Consider the following 18,876-nt stretch of genomic DNA (forward strand, 5'->3'; position numbering starts at 1 on the left):
ACCAGAAGGTTCAACTGGTTGAATAAATTACCTTATAATTTCCTATAAATATAACTTCAATAAAAAAATAACCCAAAAGTAAATGATTTCAAAATAAAAAATAATCCAAAAGTTAATTCGTATTAAAAAAATAATGGAAAAGCGTTTGAATGTTAATTGTTGGGTCAAAAGTAATTTTGAAAAAAATGGGCCGCAATTTCTCAAGCAGAAAACCGGGTTTGCTAGTAAAAACCGGTATTTTAGGCAAAAACCGCCGGTACGATGTTCTAGCAAACCGGTCAAAATTACTGGACTCAAAATACCGGTCGCCTGTGCGAAATCCGGTTCAACCGGCCGGTTTGAACCAGTTTTTAAAACACTATTCGTACAAACACTCGGATCTTGAGATCCGGGTAAGTCGACCCGGACCTTCGTTTTCTCAAACTTGTCTCTGAAGCTTGCCTCATACCACCGAACTCCGTTTAAAGGAAATCTGGTGACCTCGCCGCCGGAACAAATCACCACCTCTTACGACTCCGTTTGACTTCAAATACAACGGTAACGACTTCTCAATTTTGATTCTGCTTCCTGAAAATATTGATTAATGTCTCATTTAGTTAGTTATTTGATGCTAACCTGAATATGTACTTGACTGATTCGTTCAATTGATCTCTAATTTTCACTAATCTGAATGCCTTTTGCTTCGAATTTAGTTTTATCTTATTTTACAGCTTTACATCGCAGAATTTAGGTTTACACACTCTAATATAGAATATTATTAGTTAATTTATTTGTATAAAGTATCTGTTTAATCTCTTGTTAATATTAGACATGTTTATGCTTGATTATTTTAGTCGCTTGTGATAATCGTCTAATTTTTAATCTAGATGAGTTTATTTGTAACAAAATGTTTTTTCTCTGTTGAATTTTATAGATACAAAACCCTAGCTATACTAAAATCTCAACTATGGATGTTGACTCGCATACTTCGACCATAAAATCAAGTTCCGCTGATAATATTGTTCATGAAGTCGAGAATTTGGGGATTAAAGAAGAAGATAGTATTAAGATTACATGTTTCTCTGACAGCTTTAACGACATTCCAGTCCATTTTCAAATTATCTGTTTCTCCAAACAGGTTTGTTTTCAGTAATGTTACTGGTTTTTGTATGTAAATTGATTAAGGCAGCTTGTTGCCTTTTATAATACAGTGTTCTTGAGGAGTTCTGCTAATACTAATTTTGATTGTAGATATATGCGTGGATCGGTTGTCAAACTGCTAGATTTGGATCTCTATATGCTGCTGCATCCACAAGACCAGTGAGTTTTACCCTTGAGTTTTTATGTTTTATCTTTTGCTGTTCAAGTAAGGTTGTATAAATGTTAACACCGTCCATGTGACGGATGTACGTACTTTACTTGAAATCTGAAAGATGGCTGCTATTTTGAACAATAATGACGTAAAACTATGAACAAATATCCAAATATTGTTTCCAAGCTGTCACAAAGATCTTTTGTATTTATATTTTTTTAATGATTATTTTTTTAGTTCCGCCCAGATAAAAAAGGTATTTGACTTGGTTGGTTATTTTCAGAATAACATTGTGAGCGTGACTTCCTTGCTTGGTGGAACCTCTGATAATACAGGATCTGGTATTGCTCGTCGAATAGGTACACTTTATATTCTAATAAAGTTATATTACATTTTGTGCTCATTGTTTACGTGCTAACATGGACACTTTTTGTAGTTTTGAAGACCGGTGTCCTTGTAACGTTAGCATGTAATATTCCAAAAGATAGCCCCATGCTCGAGGTCTCTCTATCTCTTTCATTTGGATCTTTTTATGCTTTAATGTATTTTTAGTTTGTTTAATTAACCTAGACGTCTTGTTTGGCATTTTAGGCACATGCTGAAAAGAAGCTGATACAAAAGCTAATCTCTCTTGGGTACACAAAGTCAAAACCTCAAGCAGTAACTTCATAGGGAAGAGGTTAGATACATTCACTATCAAGTTCATATATGTAGTCATTGCTCTATGATATAACTTCTGAAACATGGTACCTAATTAGTTTTTCAAATACTATTAATTTTGCCTTTTATAATTCATGCAACTCTCTTTCAACATCTTTTAAATACCATTTTAATGTCATTTCTATTTTCAATTACACGTGATGCTATTTCTAGTCTATTCAAGTATACACTTCGTTTTTCTTTTCCATAGTGTTGATGTTGTAGCGAGTTCACTTGGTCACTCTTTTGGCTTAATATTTTGAGACAGATTGTATAGATTAAGGTTTTTGTAAATATTCCATTTATTTCCATGTCACGGATTGAAGTCCTTTGGTACCTTTGAGTTTGTTCTTGGCCATTTTTTTGACATTCATCTGCTCGTTTTTGCTTCATGCTCTTAGCTTCCATCTTCAACATGGCAATATTATAAGCATTTTCTACTTTCTTCAAGTTCTTGATCAAATCTTTCATTCGTATTTTGTAAACAAGATATTGTAGCAAATGCGTTCGTGTGGTGTAGCCCGTAATCAATCTTGTACACAAATCAATGACTCAACGATTTTCTAAGTAAAAAAGCTTTTATATTTATTGCTCACCCTGGTACTAAACACGGACTTGTATGCAACAACTAAGATTGAAATTCCCAAAGCTTTTTTTTAGTCTTCTCCAACCTAAGACATCAAATACATTATCCCTTTTTTTAATTGTTTTTTTTAGCTCCCATCACACAATTTATCAACCAAGTCTATTATCAAACATTTGTCATCAATCAAATTAGTGTTTGAAGTATACACTATACTCTTCTTCTTCTTCTCGTTTTTTTTTGGCTTTATCTATTCTCATAATAATCAAACCACTCCATGCTTCATTTCACTTGATCCTTGATTTACTTAGTTTTTCCTTTTTGAAAATTTTACCTTAGATCATGGCTTACACAATAACTGAAGTAATACAATTAGATACTAAAAATGGCATTACTGCCACATACAACTTGAAATTTCGTTATAGTTGCATTGTGCAAAGCTCACTGCACAGCAAATTTGAGGTCACGTGCATACATACTTAAATACTGAGATATTCTTAGTCGCATAAAAAAACCAACAATACTTCCTAAATAATCTATTTAAACAAACGAATAAAATAAAACATATAGTTATTAAACTCAAAATATAAATCTAGAATAAAGTAAAAGACCACACATTCTCCTAATCCGCTTCACATGTGTCCATAACTCTAATCATTCTTTTTGTTTCTTGTACCGCCCTGGTCATGCTCAAATTTACTATGAAAGTAGGATTTATGATTGGAATTCACAACAAGAAGTCTATAAATGATAAAACATATGATCATGAAACAAAACATTGCATACTAGAAAAATACCTATCATGAAAACTTAAACGTCTTTTCTAACATTAAGAACACTAAATTCCATTTGGATTTGACAACAAGATCTGGTTTCTCAATTCCTTTTGAAATTTATATGCTCTTCCTTAATACCATTTTTTTTAATTTTTGGAAATCTTTTGGAATCAACTTTTTTTTTAAACCATCTTTAACAATATGATTTATAATATGAGCATTACATCTTAAATGAAAATACTTACGATCCAAAACAAAATATGAATCTTTAAGCATTTTCTTAAAATGTCATTGATGAAGAAATATCTACATTTGTTGTGGGAACTCTAGTAATACCTCATTAATAAACTAACTTTCATTATTATTCGTTGTTATGATTTAAAATTTGGCGAAAGTTTACAATTTTTTTTTCTCAAAACCAATCATCGGTCAACAGGATTTGTTGTAAGACATATAATTAAAATTTTGAATAGACAACCATGTGTTGGTAGTAGGTGTACATTATGATCTTTTAAAAGATTTTATTAATTTTTTTCCTCTTCGTATATTGACCAACAATCCCTTGCAATTGTTTGATCTAGACAATATTAAACACTGGATATAACTCCCATATGAATTCTCTAAGTCCCTCATCTTTAACTACACTAAATGGTCAACTGTCTTTTATGCACATCAAAGCAAGGAGATTTCACTTCTCTTGGCTAAATGTGTGAGTAGCCAAACTACCTTAACCGTCCTTCGAACTTCTAGGCTTAAAACTTAATATAAATACGTATATCAAGTTTTATGCCTAAAAGTCTGAAGCTCGGTTGTGGTGGCTTGGTTTCTCAAAAGTTTAGCCTAGAAAAGTGTAGAAATTTTCTTTGTCTAGACACGCACAAAAGATAATCAACCTTTCGTGTGTTTGAAAATCAGGGGCTTAGAGAATTCCATGAAGAAGAGAAAAAACAATTAATGAAATATTTTCAAAAGATCATGATGTATCTCTTAGATGAACACATGAATGTCTGTTCGGAATTATATTATATATATGTGTCTTCTAGTAAATTGAACTTTTATAAAACTTTAAATCATAATAGCGATATGATAAACAAAATTAGTTTATCGATGCTTACAAGGATGTGGCATTAATAGAATTTTTACAATAATCGTAGATGACGCTTCATCAATTTACGGAGCAATTCATTTCAAACAAATTCTTAAGGGTTCCATTTTGTCTCTAGTGCTCATATTATAGATCTTGTTGCCAACGATGGTTTTGAAGAACAAGTTGAGTCCAGTAGTAGAATTTGAAACATTGTAACGTATTACAGACCATCTTCTGGGCCTCAAAAAGTATTGAGAAAAAAGATATACTTTGCAAATTGAAACCATATCTTGATATCCACCCCATGATTCGATGAATGTTACTCAGTTACTCTTGATGTTGGAAAGATTGTTTTAAAGGTATTCTTTGTTTTAAGTATGCTATGTTTTGTTTCATATATGTACTTTTGATATAAAGCTAATATCATAACATGTTATTTGTTTTTCTTATTGATGTACTTTTCTGATGTGGCCTTCAGTTACAGATCCTACTTTCATAGTGAAATAGTGTTGAGTATGACAATAAAGTTGATTATGAGAACACATTAGTGTTTTTTAGTTTTTTTGTTTCATCATCATCATCATCATCGTACTCAGTATATCCCACCAATAGCAATGCTATGGTAGGGTCTGAGGAGGGTAAGATGTAGACAGTCTTACCTCTATCCCATAGGGATAGAGAGGCTGCTTCCGGTGAGACCCCCGGCTCGATAGTAGTTTTGCATCAAGCCTTGGACATAAGGCACATAGCACTCAATCATCAGGGACACCGGCTGATTGGTGCATGTGCCCTTGTCTTTCGGCTATCAACGCCACCACATGATGCCTGATTAACCTTCCGCCACTTTTAACGTTATTTTCACGAGATTAGTAAAATAACGTCAAAATTAGTGCACTTTTACTTTTGCCCACCCGAGGGTTCACACATATATACATTATATGCGCGCACCGCAAGCAGGGCGTTTTTAGTTTTTTTTTTTTTTTTTTTTTTAGTTTTTTTTGTTTAATAACGATATTCTTTTATTATTATTACGGTGGATATTTTTATCGTGACTAAGAAAACTTCAGGGTTTAAGTATGTGGTCTCTAATTTGATGTTTAGTGAACAAAATTTGTTATTTAGTAAGATCTGCACAATACATGGCCACTATAACAAAAATGTTAGATGAGCCAGAGAATAAGTAGGTGAGTCTATGCAAACAGTATTTGATGAATGTTGAAATAGTTTAACCAATAAGTATGCCCTTTTTTATGTGGCGTTAATTTTAGATCATCAAAATAAAGTACTTTAGATAATTATGGAAATCAAAGATTGAGTGAAAATTCTGGAGTTTTTAATCTTTACAAGATAGAAATAAATAAAGCAAATGCAAGTGTGTATATTGATTTCTTCTGAAGTTTGGGTAACTCAATATCAACTGTTGAACTGTTCGTGTTTACTTTGAAGACAAGACAATAAAGTTATTAATTTATGCAGTAGACTTGCAAGAATATCGTTAATGGTTTTCAACTAGAAGATTTGGTTAAGAGGTTGAAGAAAATAAAGGTGGTAATGATATTCTCAGTTTCGACTATTATATGGTTAGTTTCATAGAGTTTTTATTATCGAAAAGAAAACACTTAAGACTATTCCCATTGAGGACGGAGATTGAGATTAAACATGAATATTGCAGAGATCTGTTTTGTTGGATTTACTCATTTTGAACATATCATTTTCAATATTTTATATTTTTGGTTAAATATCTGTATTCAGTCAACTTTTGTTTAAATGTTCGGAGGGAGTAACTACTTTGTTTGAATGTTTGATATTCAATTACATCGCATTATAGCCTTATGCCATTAGCAATGGCCTATTTTTGACCTCCGGCCTACCTGTAGCCATGTACTACTAAAGAAAAAGGGGGCCATGGAGGGCAGTTTTTCATTTGGAGCTCATTTTTGAGCATTTGTTTTTGCGGAATAATAAGAAAAAACCGAGTTTGGTAGCCCCGCTAGTACTTTTAATAATTACAATGACGGTGATGATTTGACGATGTTTATTTGGTGTTTTTAGGTTTTTCTTATTAGGTGAGTTTTTGGTCTATAATGAGCGTTTTGATGTGCCAACTGACTAGACATGTTTTTAGATATTTTTGGGCCTCATAATTGTTGGTCTTAGGCTTGTATTACAGTATTACCATGAATCATTCTCTAGGTAAATATCCGTCTTAGGAAGAGTAGACTAGCCCCATATATGGTTATCACTATGAGATCAAACCTGTTTTTAATAACATCTTTTAAATAGTTATGCCCGCCAAACAAGTATTTTACTAGCTCGTGCATTTTATAATGTCGAACATGTTCTTTAAGATGCTTTCTGTTTTCTCACTTTGTCAAAAGTTCCATCATCCATGAAACCCTACAAACAAGACTTGATTGTGTGTAGTAGTGGTATTCGAAATGATTTAAATTTGCATGCATTTATGGTGGCGATGTATATTTCTAACAAATTTCATTTTTCATTGACAATTTAGCATGTCTTTTGACATTTTAACGATTAAATGCCAGATATTATTTTTCTTTCGAACGGCTTATATTTGATGAAACATGTTGCATCTTTCATATTGTGTGATTTGAATGGAATAATAAGTTCCTGAAATAACCATAATATCAGCAAACCTACATTAAATTGATGGTAATCCTTACTAGATGGAAAATTTTATATTATCGCGTCATTTATATTAAAGAATATAAATGAGATTTTATTTTCATAATTATGAACAAGTTTCGCTGACAGGTAATTAACGTGTTGAACGTATCAGTTCACAGGTTGTGAACCTAAAGGTATCCATGACAGAATGTGCATTAAGGTGTTTTTAGTAGAATTTATTGATAGAAACATGTTACAATTGCGTTAGAACTATCGTACATGATACCTATTCCTCTTGTTTAACTTATGAGAATAACTAAACAGCCAATTCAAAGGCACTAATGTAATCTGCAATTCATAAAAGTTAACAGACCAACCATAAACCAACCAAGCTTGACTCCAACTCATTTACCTAAATGTTTATATGGGTTTGACAAAATTTGGCATAAATCTGTTTATGCTTGGTAAAAACCTTTTAAGTTATTTTATACCACATAGACATAGAGTAAACTTTGACTTTGATTTGGTGTGAATTGTTAATAAAACAAAAAAAGATCCATAATTGCATTGGCCTCAAATTTATCTGTATAATAAGTTTATTTTCTTTTTAGAAATCAAAGGTTGTGTCATGTGTGTATGTTTCATATATATGGATCTCAATTATGTTCTTTGAAAGTTCACCAAATCTTTATTTAATGGCGAGTGTGGAGTGTGTACTAAAATTAGAGAACCTCAAGCAAGTAGGTAGAGGCCAAGATTAACAACAAAACCGAAAACAGGAGCTACAAAGGGAAGTTTACAAACTAAATCTATACCATGTATATATATTATTGTCCCAATCAAGTTAATATCATGTATATTTATCTATCTATTTTTGTCATATATAGAGTTTTTTTTTTTGAACGGCCAACTAAGTAACGCCGGGTACCCCGTACGCGGCCCCCATTGGCTAAAGGTAGCCCGAGCCGGCCACTAGTCCGGACGGACGGAGCCCCTAGCGGTCCACATGTTGAGGGATTCACCGGATAAAACCCGACCCCCACGCCCGCCAAACGGCACGACAGCGAGGAGCCAGTAAAACCGGGTGAGATCAGGACTCGTTAGGATCACGGATTAAATATTAGTATCGTATATTCTACTCTTTGTTTATACGATTTATTTCTTTTGTACTGGTTATGAATATTCTTGGTGCATGCACTATTATTTAAAAAAGTGATAGGCTTGTCGTTCTCTTTTTAATTTTCCTGATAACTAGGTTGTTTTTTCTGCCGTCTTATTAAGTTACCAAATTAAGACCGTCGTTAAAGTCTTAACGTGATTATAACGTAAAAGACATTTGCATTATTCTAACAATGAAAATGTTTATTAATTTCTCCTTCTTAGACTAACCAGTGGTATACATCATTGAGCCTCGCGGGGTGGCATACGTGGAGATAGTAAGCCTATTTGAGATGGTTAATCTCCCAATAGATAGACTATACGAGCCGGTTAGACTCCAAGAAAAATAAAATTTTGCTAATTTTCTTCTTAATTTATAATTCTAAACTTGCAATACCTTTTGTAGGCTTACATTCGAAGGTAACTAACCGGAAACAACGTAACCACTGATCTAAAGACTTAGTAAATAATTAATAACAAACTATGAAAGGTTATTGTTACTTCGTGCCCCTCCACCTTGTCACGCGTGACAGGGTGCAAATGAGGGGGTTTACGCGAATCATTGACCCCTTCTTACAATTAGATTTTTCGTTTTCCTTTTCTTTTTATTACTTTTTGTTATTAAATAGTGGAGAATGGTGTATAATATTGGTCAAATGACGAGATTGAATGATAAAGGAAAAGCTAAGATTGCACTGACGTGATGAATAATGAAAAATTGGGAGAATGTTGTATAACACATAGCCTTAGTGTTACTTCTAATCAATGTTACTCGTGGTTTATATGTAGCGTAACAATTTATAATCTTTAATCCAAACCTACAAAGTTTTATCAATTTTCATTATCACATTAATCCTCCAAATTTAAACCAATTAAACCCTAAAATCACTAATTACTATTTTTTTAATTATTATTATTATTCGACCGGCTAAATGTTGAACTCCACATAGATTGAAACCTTGACCTCCTATTATATACCCCTAACCGCTTTACCACCCCACCAAAATAAACTAAAATAACTAAAAAATTAAACTTATTTAGACACTATTATACAACATTTGTCATTTAGCAATGTATGATAAGTTTAATGTTTTTTATATTTGGTTTAATTATTAAATATTATTTTTTTATCAATTATTTGTATAATACACGTGTCTTAAGCTAGTATTAAATATATGAGGTTAATTAGTAGATATATATTTATTGGTTATTGCATATATAAAAGAGAAAATTATGTAGTTTTACTTTTGAAAAAACAAATATTTATGATATTAAATAATAATGATATTTGTCAAAATAGTTTTAAAAACTCAATCTGTTGAATAAACTTTATAATTTTATTATTTACTTAATTGAAAATTGTCGAAATTGAAAAAATAAATGCCATTTATTAATCTCCTATCAAGTATTTCTTTTTGAACAACAAATAATTTACTGTTAAATTCACATGGCATGTCTACCACATGAACAAATGAACACTCAACCACCAAAGGAGGAAGTATCTATCATACAACCATATATCATTGAGCCAAATGTCCGTCGGTAATCTCTATCAATTATAAAGCTCTAAAAATAGTACTAGTAGAACAAATAGTATGAAAACCTTAAGGATCAAACATTTTCATATGTATGTATCTGAAGAAACACTAATCGGACCCCGGGCAGATTACGGGTAACCTGGGGGTTGAATAGATGTTTCCCACGAGGGGTTAGACCCGGCAAAGATGGTTCTTCTGATAACCTGCAAAACAGACACCGTGAGCTCGTCACTGAGAAGGGGGGGGGGGGGGGGTTCCTCCTTGTGACCACCCTCCGGCGTGAGAATCAGACTAGATTGCTCTTGAATATAAATGTATATTAAGAGATTGCTAGAGCAGATATCAGGTATAATATGTAATACGAGATAGTATATGATGATAAGATGATAAGATCATACCATTTGGGGTATTTATAGCCGAAGGTAGGTTTCCAAGAAGGTGTAGCCGGCTGAATAGTATTCCTGTTCTACCAACTGTGGCCTACGCACGTGCCATGCTGGTAGTTGGTGGGTAGGCAGCGGCTGACAGTGACCAGGCCTGCTGTGTACTATTCCTTTTCCACCAACTGCCGGCTATGCACGTGGTATGACAGGAGTTGGTGAGTAGGCAGCGGCTAATAGTGACATACAGTACAAGAGCATGCTGCTCGCCATACTGCTGTCAATAAGCTGTCGTATCTTTAGTCAGATCTTTTGCCCATACCTCGTCAGGTACAGTACCGAAGATCTTCCCGTATCGTACGGACTGGCTTATTTGGGCGGGAGTATTCCCCCTCCCGCCTTTGTGCGGGATTGTTCCCGGCTTTGCTCATTCCTTCAGGTGACAACTGAATTATTGAGAGCTAAGTGCCTTGTGCGTGTAGCCTTGCTGTGCGGGTGGCCTTCCCTGATGGCTTGTATCCGCAGCTGCGGGAACAGGCAGAGTACTTCACCATTGGGAGGCATTTCCTGCGGGAACAGCTTGCGTACTGCGCGTAAGGACGTCACGTCTCTGAGCATGGTGGGTCCTGCGGATCCAGTTGGTTTCTGCGCAGACGTCTCTCTTCAAGGTGAGTCTTGCGGGTCCAACTGGGCTCTGCTGGGACCTACCTCTTCAAGTCCCCCCAGTCCAATGTTCTTCTCATGAATGTTTAATAAAGTGAGGTGAACTTTTGGACTTAAGCAAAGGGTTTTGAAAAGGGTTTAGTTTTAAGGTTTTCCATGGGGATTCTTCCCGCGGAAGTCCTTATGTCACTTGCAGAAATTCCCGACTTTCCTGCTTGATCTTTGGGTATGATGCGGGTAGGTCTGTAACCTCCTCGCAAGTCAGGAGCGTTGAGTCCCACTTGTGTGGATTCTCCATGAGGTTTTGGTAGTTTTGAACATAGTGATCAATTATGTTAAAACCACCAATTCCATCCTGGAGCTTCAAACAATGTAGTTCTCGACGTTCCCGCTATGCGGGGATGTTATTTCCGTTTCCGCAAGCATTGCCCAGAAGATCCTTCTTGGTTTCAATTCCCTGCGGAGCGCTAGGTATGTGAAGGGTTTTGCCTTGACACTGTACCCGCGCTCGTCTTACGGTTACTTTACTTCCAAGGTATTCCTGGCGTCAATTCCCTGCGGGTGCTAGGTATGTGAAGGGTTTTGCCTTCACACTGTACCCGCACCCGTCTTATGGTTACTTGGTTGCCAAGGTATTCCTGGCGTCAATTCCCTGCGGGTGCTAGGTATGTGAAGGGTTTTGCCTTAACACTGTACCCGCACCCGTCTTATAGTTACTTGGTTGCCGAGGTATTTGTTGGTACATGTTTGTCAGTAGTTCATAGTCTAGTATTTGTTATCGAGTCTGTAATATAGTTAATGGTTTGTTTATGGTTTGTTTTGTAAACTAGCGAAGTTATCAGCAAGTTCGCTATGGCGAACTTGCTGATCTAGCGAGGTTACTGACAACTTCGCCAGTGGCGAAGTTGTCGTGTTTAAATAGAACGTTTCAGCAGAGAACGTGAGTTAGGGTTTTGGTGTTACGTTTTGTTTCGTTTTGTTCTCTGTAACAGTGACCTACTGTCACGGGTTTGGTTATTCAATATAACGTGTTTACCTTATAGCTCGTGTTCATTGTTCGTGTATTCAATCTATACAATATCTACGCTCGTATCTATATACGCAGGGATTCCGCACCTGCGTTGTTAGAGATTTCCCGTATACGATCCACGGCCAGGAACCTACAATTGGTATCAGAGCCATCGGCTCGATTGTGAGGTTCGGGATTTCACGCGGGTGTAGATTTCGTCTCATTTCGGGTGTTACCGGGACGAGTTTTTGGTGTGTTTAATCATTCAAGCTACCTACCAGTGTGTTTAAGCCTTTAAACCTTCAAAATTCTCGTTAAAATCCGAGTTTCAGATCTGAACTGTTCTTCGTGTTCATCGGGCGAAGTTACCGTTCATCGGGCGAAGTTGCTGAATTCAGGCGAAGTTGCCGTCACTGGAGATTAGGGTTTCGGCGAAGATATAAGGATTAGCGAAGTTAACCACAACTTCGCTTACCTCATAAGTTCGCCTTAGCGAAGTTACGAACAGGCGAAGTTGACTTTGGGCGAAGTTGACTTCTCGGCGAAGTTATAAAAAAAAAAAAAAAAAAAAAAAAAAAAAAAAAAAGAGTCTGGAACGCCCGCTTACACGAAAATTTGCCCAAGCCATTTTTATCAGTCGGGAAGTCCTCAGAAAAAGTTTGGCAAAAATAAATTTTTTTTTCGACAAAATTTCCCGGAAATTTAAAAAAAAAAAAAAAAAAAAAAAAAAAAAAAAAAAAAAAAAAAAAATAGTCTTCAAGAAGGATGTCATCAATCAACATCTCAGACTTAGTCAAAATGGAAGTCGAAGCGGGATCTGCTACTAAGGCCCCAAGATTGCTGAAAGTAACCGATTTTGTGGCGTGGAAGGATAGGTTCATTCAGTATATTAAATACCAGGATGCAAAGATGTGGGTGTGCATCCAGGATGGATATATTCCACCGTCAATGGAACACGAAGGTCGGGATGTGGTAAAGAAGTACAGCCAGATGGAGGAACAAGAGAAAAAAATGTATGAGGCCGAGAGCAAGGCCCATGCTGCGATTACTATGGCTCTTCCTCAAGAGATTCTCCATACATTCAGGAAGTACACTTCTGCACGAGAGCTTTGGGATGCTCTTGAGAATAGATTCGAAGGGAACGCGGGTATTCGTGCCTCGAAGATTAAGCTGTTAAAGACCCAGTTCTCTGTCTTCAAGCATTTGAAGAACGAATCGCTCGATGATATTATCACCCGATACTATCATCTAATGACAGAGCTGAACAATTATTCGATTGCTTACCGAGAAGAAGAGATCGTTGAAAAGCTTCTCGATGCTCTCCCACCGAAGTGGGAAATGTACACCGTTCTTATGAGGGAAGACAGAGACTTTCCTAATTATGATTTGGAAACGGCAGTAAACAAGCTCAGAACTTATGAGCTTAATATGGTTCGAAAAGAGACACCAACGGATCAGGTTCAAGACCCTGGTATGTATGGTGCCAAAGTTAACTCAGGCTCAAGTTCGAAGTCTGAATCTGCTGCTTACTACTCCAAAGGAGAGTCAGGAAATGTGTCAGTAAACATGAACGGTGATGTTTGCTTTGTTGCTGGAGGATCAAGTACTTCAAAGCCTCAAGCATCCACGAGTGGTTTCTCTGAAAATTCCTCAAGCAATAATTATTCCAAGATGCCTATGAGTGTCAAATCTGCTGAAGAGCAGTTTGCAGTCTATGCATCATTTATTGCTTCCTATGAAAACTACATCCAAGGGAAGATTATGGACCCTGCTGTTCTGGATGAGGATTATGACCAGATCGATGCTGATGATCTGGAGGAGATGGATTTGCAATGGCAAATGGCAATGATTGTGAGGCGAATTAAACGTTTTATGAAGAAAACTGGGAGAAAGTTTGTTGGTGGTAGGCCTGGATTCGACAAATCCAAGGTAAGGTGCTATAATTGTCAACAGTACGGGCACTTTGCCAAGGAATGCAGAAATGAGAGGGTTGAACGAGGACAAGGTCGGCCTACTCAACACTCTGGAATTAAAAGAGAGATTAACGCCATGTTGACCAGAGAAGCAGGTGAGTACAACTGGAACCTGCATTCAAATGAATCTGGTGAGCAAGCAAACATGGCTGAGGCTGAGGTTGAAGAAGGTCAGAAGGTTGGAGAATGTAAGAAGGTTGATAGAAATGAGAAAGCCACTGAAGAAGAAACAGCTTTCATGGCAGATGACAAGGATAATCGCTCCGAGGTAAGTTCTAAATCTTTCTGTACTAAATGTGAGAACTTGTCAGAACAACTTGCTACAATTACTGATCAGTATGTTAAGTTGGATGCCGAATTTAAAACCTTGAAAGAAGATCATCACTTCACAAAGACAAGAGAAAATAATTATAGAATAAAAATTAAAGCTTGTGAAAAAGACGTTCAAAGTTTAAAAACAAAATTAGCTGAAAAAATTGTTGTGATCGATCTAAGCTACGAGGTTTTAGAAGAGAAAACCAAGTTAATCGCTGAGAAAGAAAAACAGATTGCTGATCACCAGGTAAAAGTGGTGGCACTAAATAGGAAACTGGAGCAATTCCGGAACTCCACTGCCATCCTTGATCACCTTGTGAGTGATCAAGGTACCTCTGCAAAGAGGGGAGGAATTGGTTATAACGAGGTGCCACCACCGTATAATCACAACTACACTTTCAATCCTAGTGTTCATGAATCTGTTAATTTCGTAGCTGATCAGACAAGTACTGCTAAGGAAACTGGTAAAGTACCGGAAGTTAGTAAAGGCGAAACAAGTTCGCCTGTCTCAAAAATTAAAATTTCAAGTCCTGTCTCATCTGATTCGGATAAGTCATCCGAGTCGGGTAAGACAAAAGAGAAGGAAGTATTACCCACAAGTGGAGAAAATGCTAAATCAACTAATAAGAGTACTCCACTCAACCCATATGTCCCACCTTATGTGAGACGTATGGTTAGTAATACTGCCTCCACATCTAAAACAACTGCTGACAGGAAAGCTGATTATAGATGTTGTTTTAGATGTAATCAAACAGGGCACCTTGTTGCTGATTGCCCTCTGAAGCAGCGTTTCAGAGAGGTGAGGCCCTCGAAAACTGAGACCAAGGTTTTTAGTAATCGTTTACATGTTAAAAAAGAAAACCATTCAAATTTGAGATATAATACCGGTTTTCAAAGAAACACATCTCGTTTTCACACTACTAATAACCAAACCAACTGCTATAATTCTTTTAATTCTCTTAATGTTCGTCGGTTTGGTAGGCCTCACTATCAGTCTCCAAGGAGGTATCCTGTTAGGACTCGTGGAAATTTTTATAATGCTAACTTTGGTCAGCCAAGGTGTGTGAGTTCGGTTGAGAAGGTTAATCGACCCAAGACCAAGAGGTCTTGGGTCCCCAAATTTTAATCATCTCTTTTATTTGTGCAGGAACAGTTGAACAGGGCTTCCAATAATCTTTGGGTTGTGGATAGCGGCTGTTCCCGGCACGTGACTGGTAACAAAAATTTGTTACAAGATTTAAAACCTGTTCAAGGAGCGAGAGTCAGTTTTGCCGGTGAGAGTGGAGGCAAAATATCAGGAAAGGATACGGTAACTAACGGGAAGATGACGTTAGAAAATGTGAACTTTATTGAGCTAAACGGGATGATCAATCCCGAGTAACCATGTTTTTCTTCTGAGTAAAAAAAAAAAAAAAAAAAAAAAAAAAAAAAAAAAAAAAAAAAATCGTCACTAATCGCTTAAAATTATGTCGGTTATCTCAGTTGGAAGGACATGTCTTAGGATATGTTTTGGTCCTCATTTTCTACTTGTAGATTTTGAGGATAGCCATTAACCTGATGACTGAAAGTGACCGGGGCGATTTATGATGTGTTTTCTTTCTATCGCTGAAAATTAGTCGTTCATACTTAGTTAGAAGGACACATACTTGTATGTGGTCGGTCCAGTTGATCCATTGGATCTTCAGGATTGCCGTTTACCTGAAAAACTTTGACGTGATCGGGGCGAATTGAAGTCAAAATTTTTTTGGGAAATGAAATTACTTTTCAAGTCTATTACTTCGTTTTGAAGTAAATGTGCTATGTTTAACAGAAAATTGATCCAACCTTGGAAAATGATATATATACTGATTGTGTGTGCTTAACTAGTGAAGTTATTAGGCTTAAAAGGCTTTAGAACAGTCATTGTATGTCATGGTAATTTTAATGGTGCGTAAAAGTGTATGTGATACTAACTTAAATTTACTCGAATTTATGTGGAAACTCCTTAAGAGTTTTGTATGTCTTCATACATATCTTTTCGAAGGATAGGCAGAAAAGCGACTACCCAGTCATACACGAGCCCGTGAGTGTTCTGATTCCCGTGAAGAAAGCATTTCAAGACACTGCAGTGATCCAGATTCGGGACTTGCAGTGGTTTCATACTCCGAAGTCGATAAAAATGTTTATAAAAAAAAAAAAAAAAAAAAAAAAAAAAAAAAAAAAAAAAAAAAAAAAAAACGTGTATATTTTTAAGTACTTTCGAGACATAGTAACAATCAAGACTTCTCAAGTCTGGAGTTAGAAGAAAACGGGAAGCAGACATCGTGTATCTACAAGATAATCAGACACTATGGGTCGAAGTCAATTCGGGGTGACTTGGGTATAGCCAAATACGCTTTGAGAATAGATAGAAGACATCATTATCTCTGAGATGTTGCCATCTTAAATTTTTGAGCTTAACTGAACCTTAATCCGTATCACAGAAACGATGAAAACCATTTAAGTTATTTACATGCTTACAACCTGTCTCTTTATGTCATAATACAGCTAAACACGGATCCAAGTGACAGTCACATAATTAGTATGATTCCTGTTAGGATCTTTTCTAAAAACGTAGTGGTCCCTGACTAGACTGAAATTTGATCCCTTATACTTTAAATGTTTTAAGTTTTTGTACTTAGATAGTTTTATGTTTTTCTAAACTGGTTACTTGGACTTGATCGTTTCATTTAAATTCTTAAAGGGAAGTTTTATAACTTAATTGAAAAATATTCAAGCCTAGTGGAAGCAATTCAACTACATGCAACCCTCCTGGTTGAGCATAGGAACGTAATAGATACCTTGAAGGAGTTCTTGGCATCTCAGGGGGAGATAAGCTATAGAGGCGATGAACTGAGGACTAAAAGAAGAAATGATCAAGACGATGATCCCAATGCACCGGAAGGTGCAGGTGGTGAGTTGCCAAGAACTACTATAGCTCTTGGGACTTCCACAGCTGAGGGGGAGTCTGCAGCTGGTGATGATGTGGTTGCTGTTGGTGATGATGTGGATGTGTTTGAAAATGTTGAGAGTGTTGATGATGTGATAGATCCACTGAAAGAGATAGACGATGTGCTGTTTGATTAAGATGTGCTGCCAAATGATATTATTGAAAGGAACTCGACGTGATTGATATGTGTTTGATCAAGATGTATTGAAGAGTCTGAAATGGTGGTATGTAGACTGCCAGACTGCTGAAGCTGTGCTGGAAGACGAAGACGAACAAGAAAGTGCTGAGGGTTTGTGATCCGATGCATCTTGTTAACTTATCGAAAGCTGATCTGAAAGTACTCAACGAGAAGAAGATCTTCTACATTCCTGCTTGGAAGGATCAAGCTAGGAAATATCAACGGGTAGTGTCGGTTTGTGTGAGAGAAGGGGCGCACGCGTGAAAGTGCAAGATTACAAGACTCAGAGATCAAGATATGAAGCTACTGCCAAGGGGGAGTCTGTTGGTACATGTTTGTCAGTAGTTCATAGTCTAGTATTTGTTATCGAGTCTGTAATATAGTTAATGGTTTGTTTATGGTTTGTTTTGTAAACTAGCGAAGTTATCAGCAAGTTCGCTATGGCGAACTTGCTGATCTAGCGAGGTTACTGACAACTTCGCCAGTGGCGAAGTTGTCGTGTTTAAATAGAACGTTTCAGCAGAGAACGTGAGTTAGGGTTTTGGTTTTACGTTTTGTTTCGTTTTGTTCTCTGTAACAGTGACCTACTGTCACGTGTGTGGTTATTCAATATAACGTGTTTACCTTATAGCTCGTGTTCATTGTTCGTGTATTCAATCTATACAATATCTACGCTCGTATCTATATACGCAGGGATTCCGCACCTGCGTTGTTAGAGATTTCCCGTATACGATCCACGTCCAGGAACCTACAGTATTCTTGGCTTCAATTCCCTGCAGGTGCTAAGTATGTGAAGGGTTTTGCCTTAACACTGTACCCGCACACGTCTTATGGTTACTTGGTTGCCAAGGTAAGGGGTATTTTCCCGCTTACTTTTGAATCTTTTTGAAATTTTTTGAAATTCGAAGAGTTGGTGAAAGGATAAGAACAGTCCAAACCTCAGAAACGTCGTGCGACGGTTTCTTCTGACTGTGTCAGGACGTGCAGGAAGTTATGGTGACGTGACAGTACCTGGTCATTCCAGACGCTTTTTCAGGCGCGTGGGCGCGATTTTTCGGGCGCGTGGCCGCGAAATTAATGGCACGCGTCCTTTCAACAGCTGTTGCCAGCTTGCTTTTTGCCACGTGTCATAGTTTCATTGCACCTTCGATTTCTCTCTCTTCCGCATTAAATTCATCGCATTAATTGCGATTAGTATATAAAGGGGGAGAGGGTTCTTTGTAATCCACACATTCACTTTTCTCTTCATCTTCAAAACGATTTCCGGCGAATACTCAACTTTTCAGTCGAGCATTCTCTCGAAATCGTTTTCTTCTTTCATCTGCAAGATGTCTTCTGCTTACGATCTTGAGGGTACAGCCCAGGAGGCTGGGGTGCACGCCGATGACAAGAGTACTGCTGGCGAGTGCCAGTGTGCTCTGCCTGTCGATCTATATCAGTACATCGTCAGGAAGTTCATGCTCGAGTCTCTCGAGCCTGAGTTTCCTGAACCCCATCAGACGGTGTATGATGCCCCCAGAGGCAAGATCGGGGTATATGCTGCATTCTTTGTCTATGGGAATCTTAGGTTCCCGTTGACAAAGTTTGTGTACCGTGTCCTCGAGAGGCACGGTGTACACCTGACCGAGGT

At 36.9% G+C, this 18,876-nt stretch overlaps 1 protein-coding gene across 4 annotated transcripts; it reads left to right on the plus strand.

Moving 5' to 3' along the window:
* The first annotated feature begins 357 nt into the window (after window positions 1-357).
* On the plus strand, window positions 358-6,902 carry LOC143580633 (uncharacterized). Of its 4 annotated transcripts, none has more exons than XR_013143694.1 (8): window positions 358-517; window positions 914-1,117; window positions 1,231-1,299; window positions 1,575-1,650; window positions 1,728-1,792; window positions 1,883-1,970; window positions 5,913-6,187; window positions 6,218-6,902. XR_013143694.1 is itself a non-coding variant. In XM_077063606.1 (7 exons), exons 2-6 carry the CDS (start codon window positions 947-949, stop codon window positions 1,961-1,963), a joined length of 462 nt encoding a protein of 153 aa, XP_076919721.1. In that variant the 5' UTR covers window positions 364-537; window positions 914-946; the 3' UTR covers window positions 1,964-1,970; window positions 5,913-6,200. The 4 variants fall into 4 exon arrangements, 1 of the variants encoding a protein (XP_076919721.1); XR_013143692.1 differs by having other exon boundaries at window positions 364-537; XR_013143693.1 differs by having other exon boundaries at window positions 364-537; window positions 5,916-6,187.
* The last annotated feature ends 11,974 nt before the right edge of the window (window positions 6,903-18,876 follow it).

The sequence above is a fragment of the Bidens hawaiensis genome, unplaced genomic scaffold (genome assembly GCF_021521415.1).
Source record: "Bidens hawaiensis isolate Kalapana, Puna unplaced genomic scaffold, B.hawaiensis_p1.1 tig00001511_1, whole genome shotgun sequence".
In the NCBI taxonomy this organism is placed as follows: domain Eukaryota; kingdom Viridiplantae; phylum Streptophyta; class Magnoliopsida; order Asterales; family Asteraceae; genus Bidens; species Bidens hawaiensis.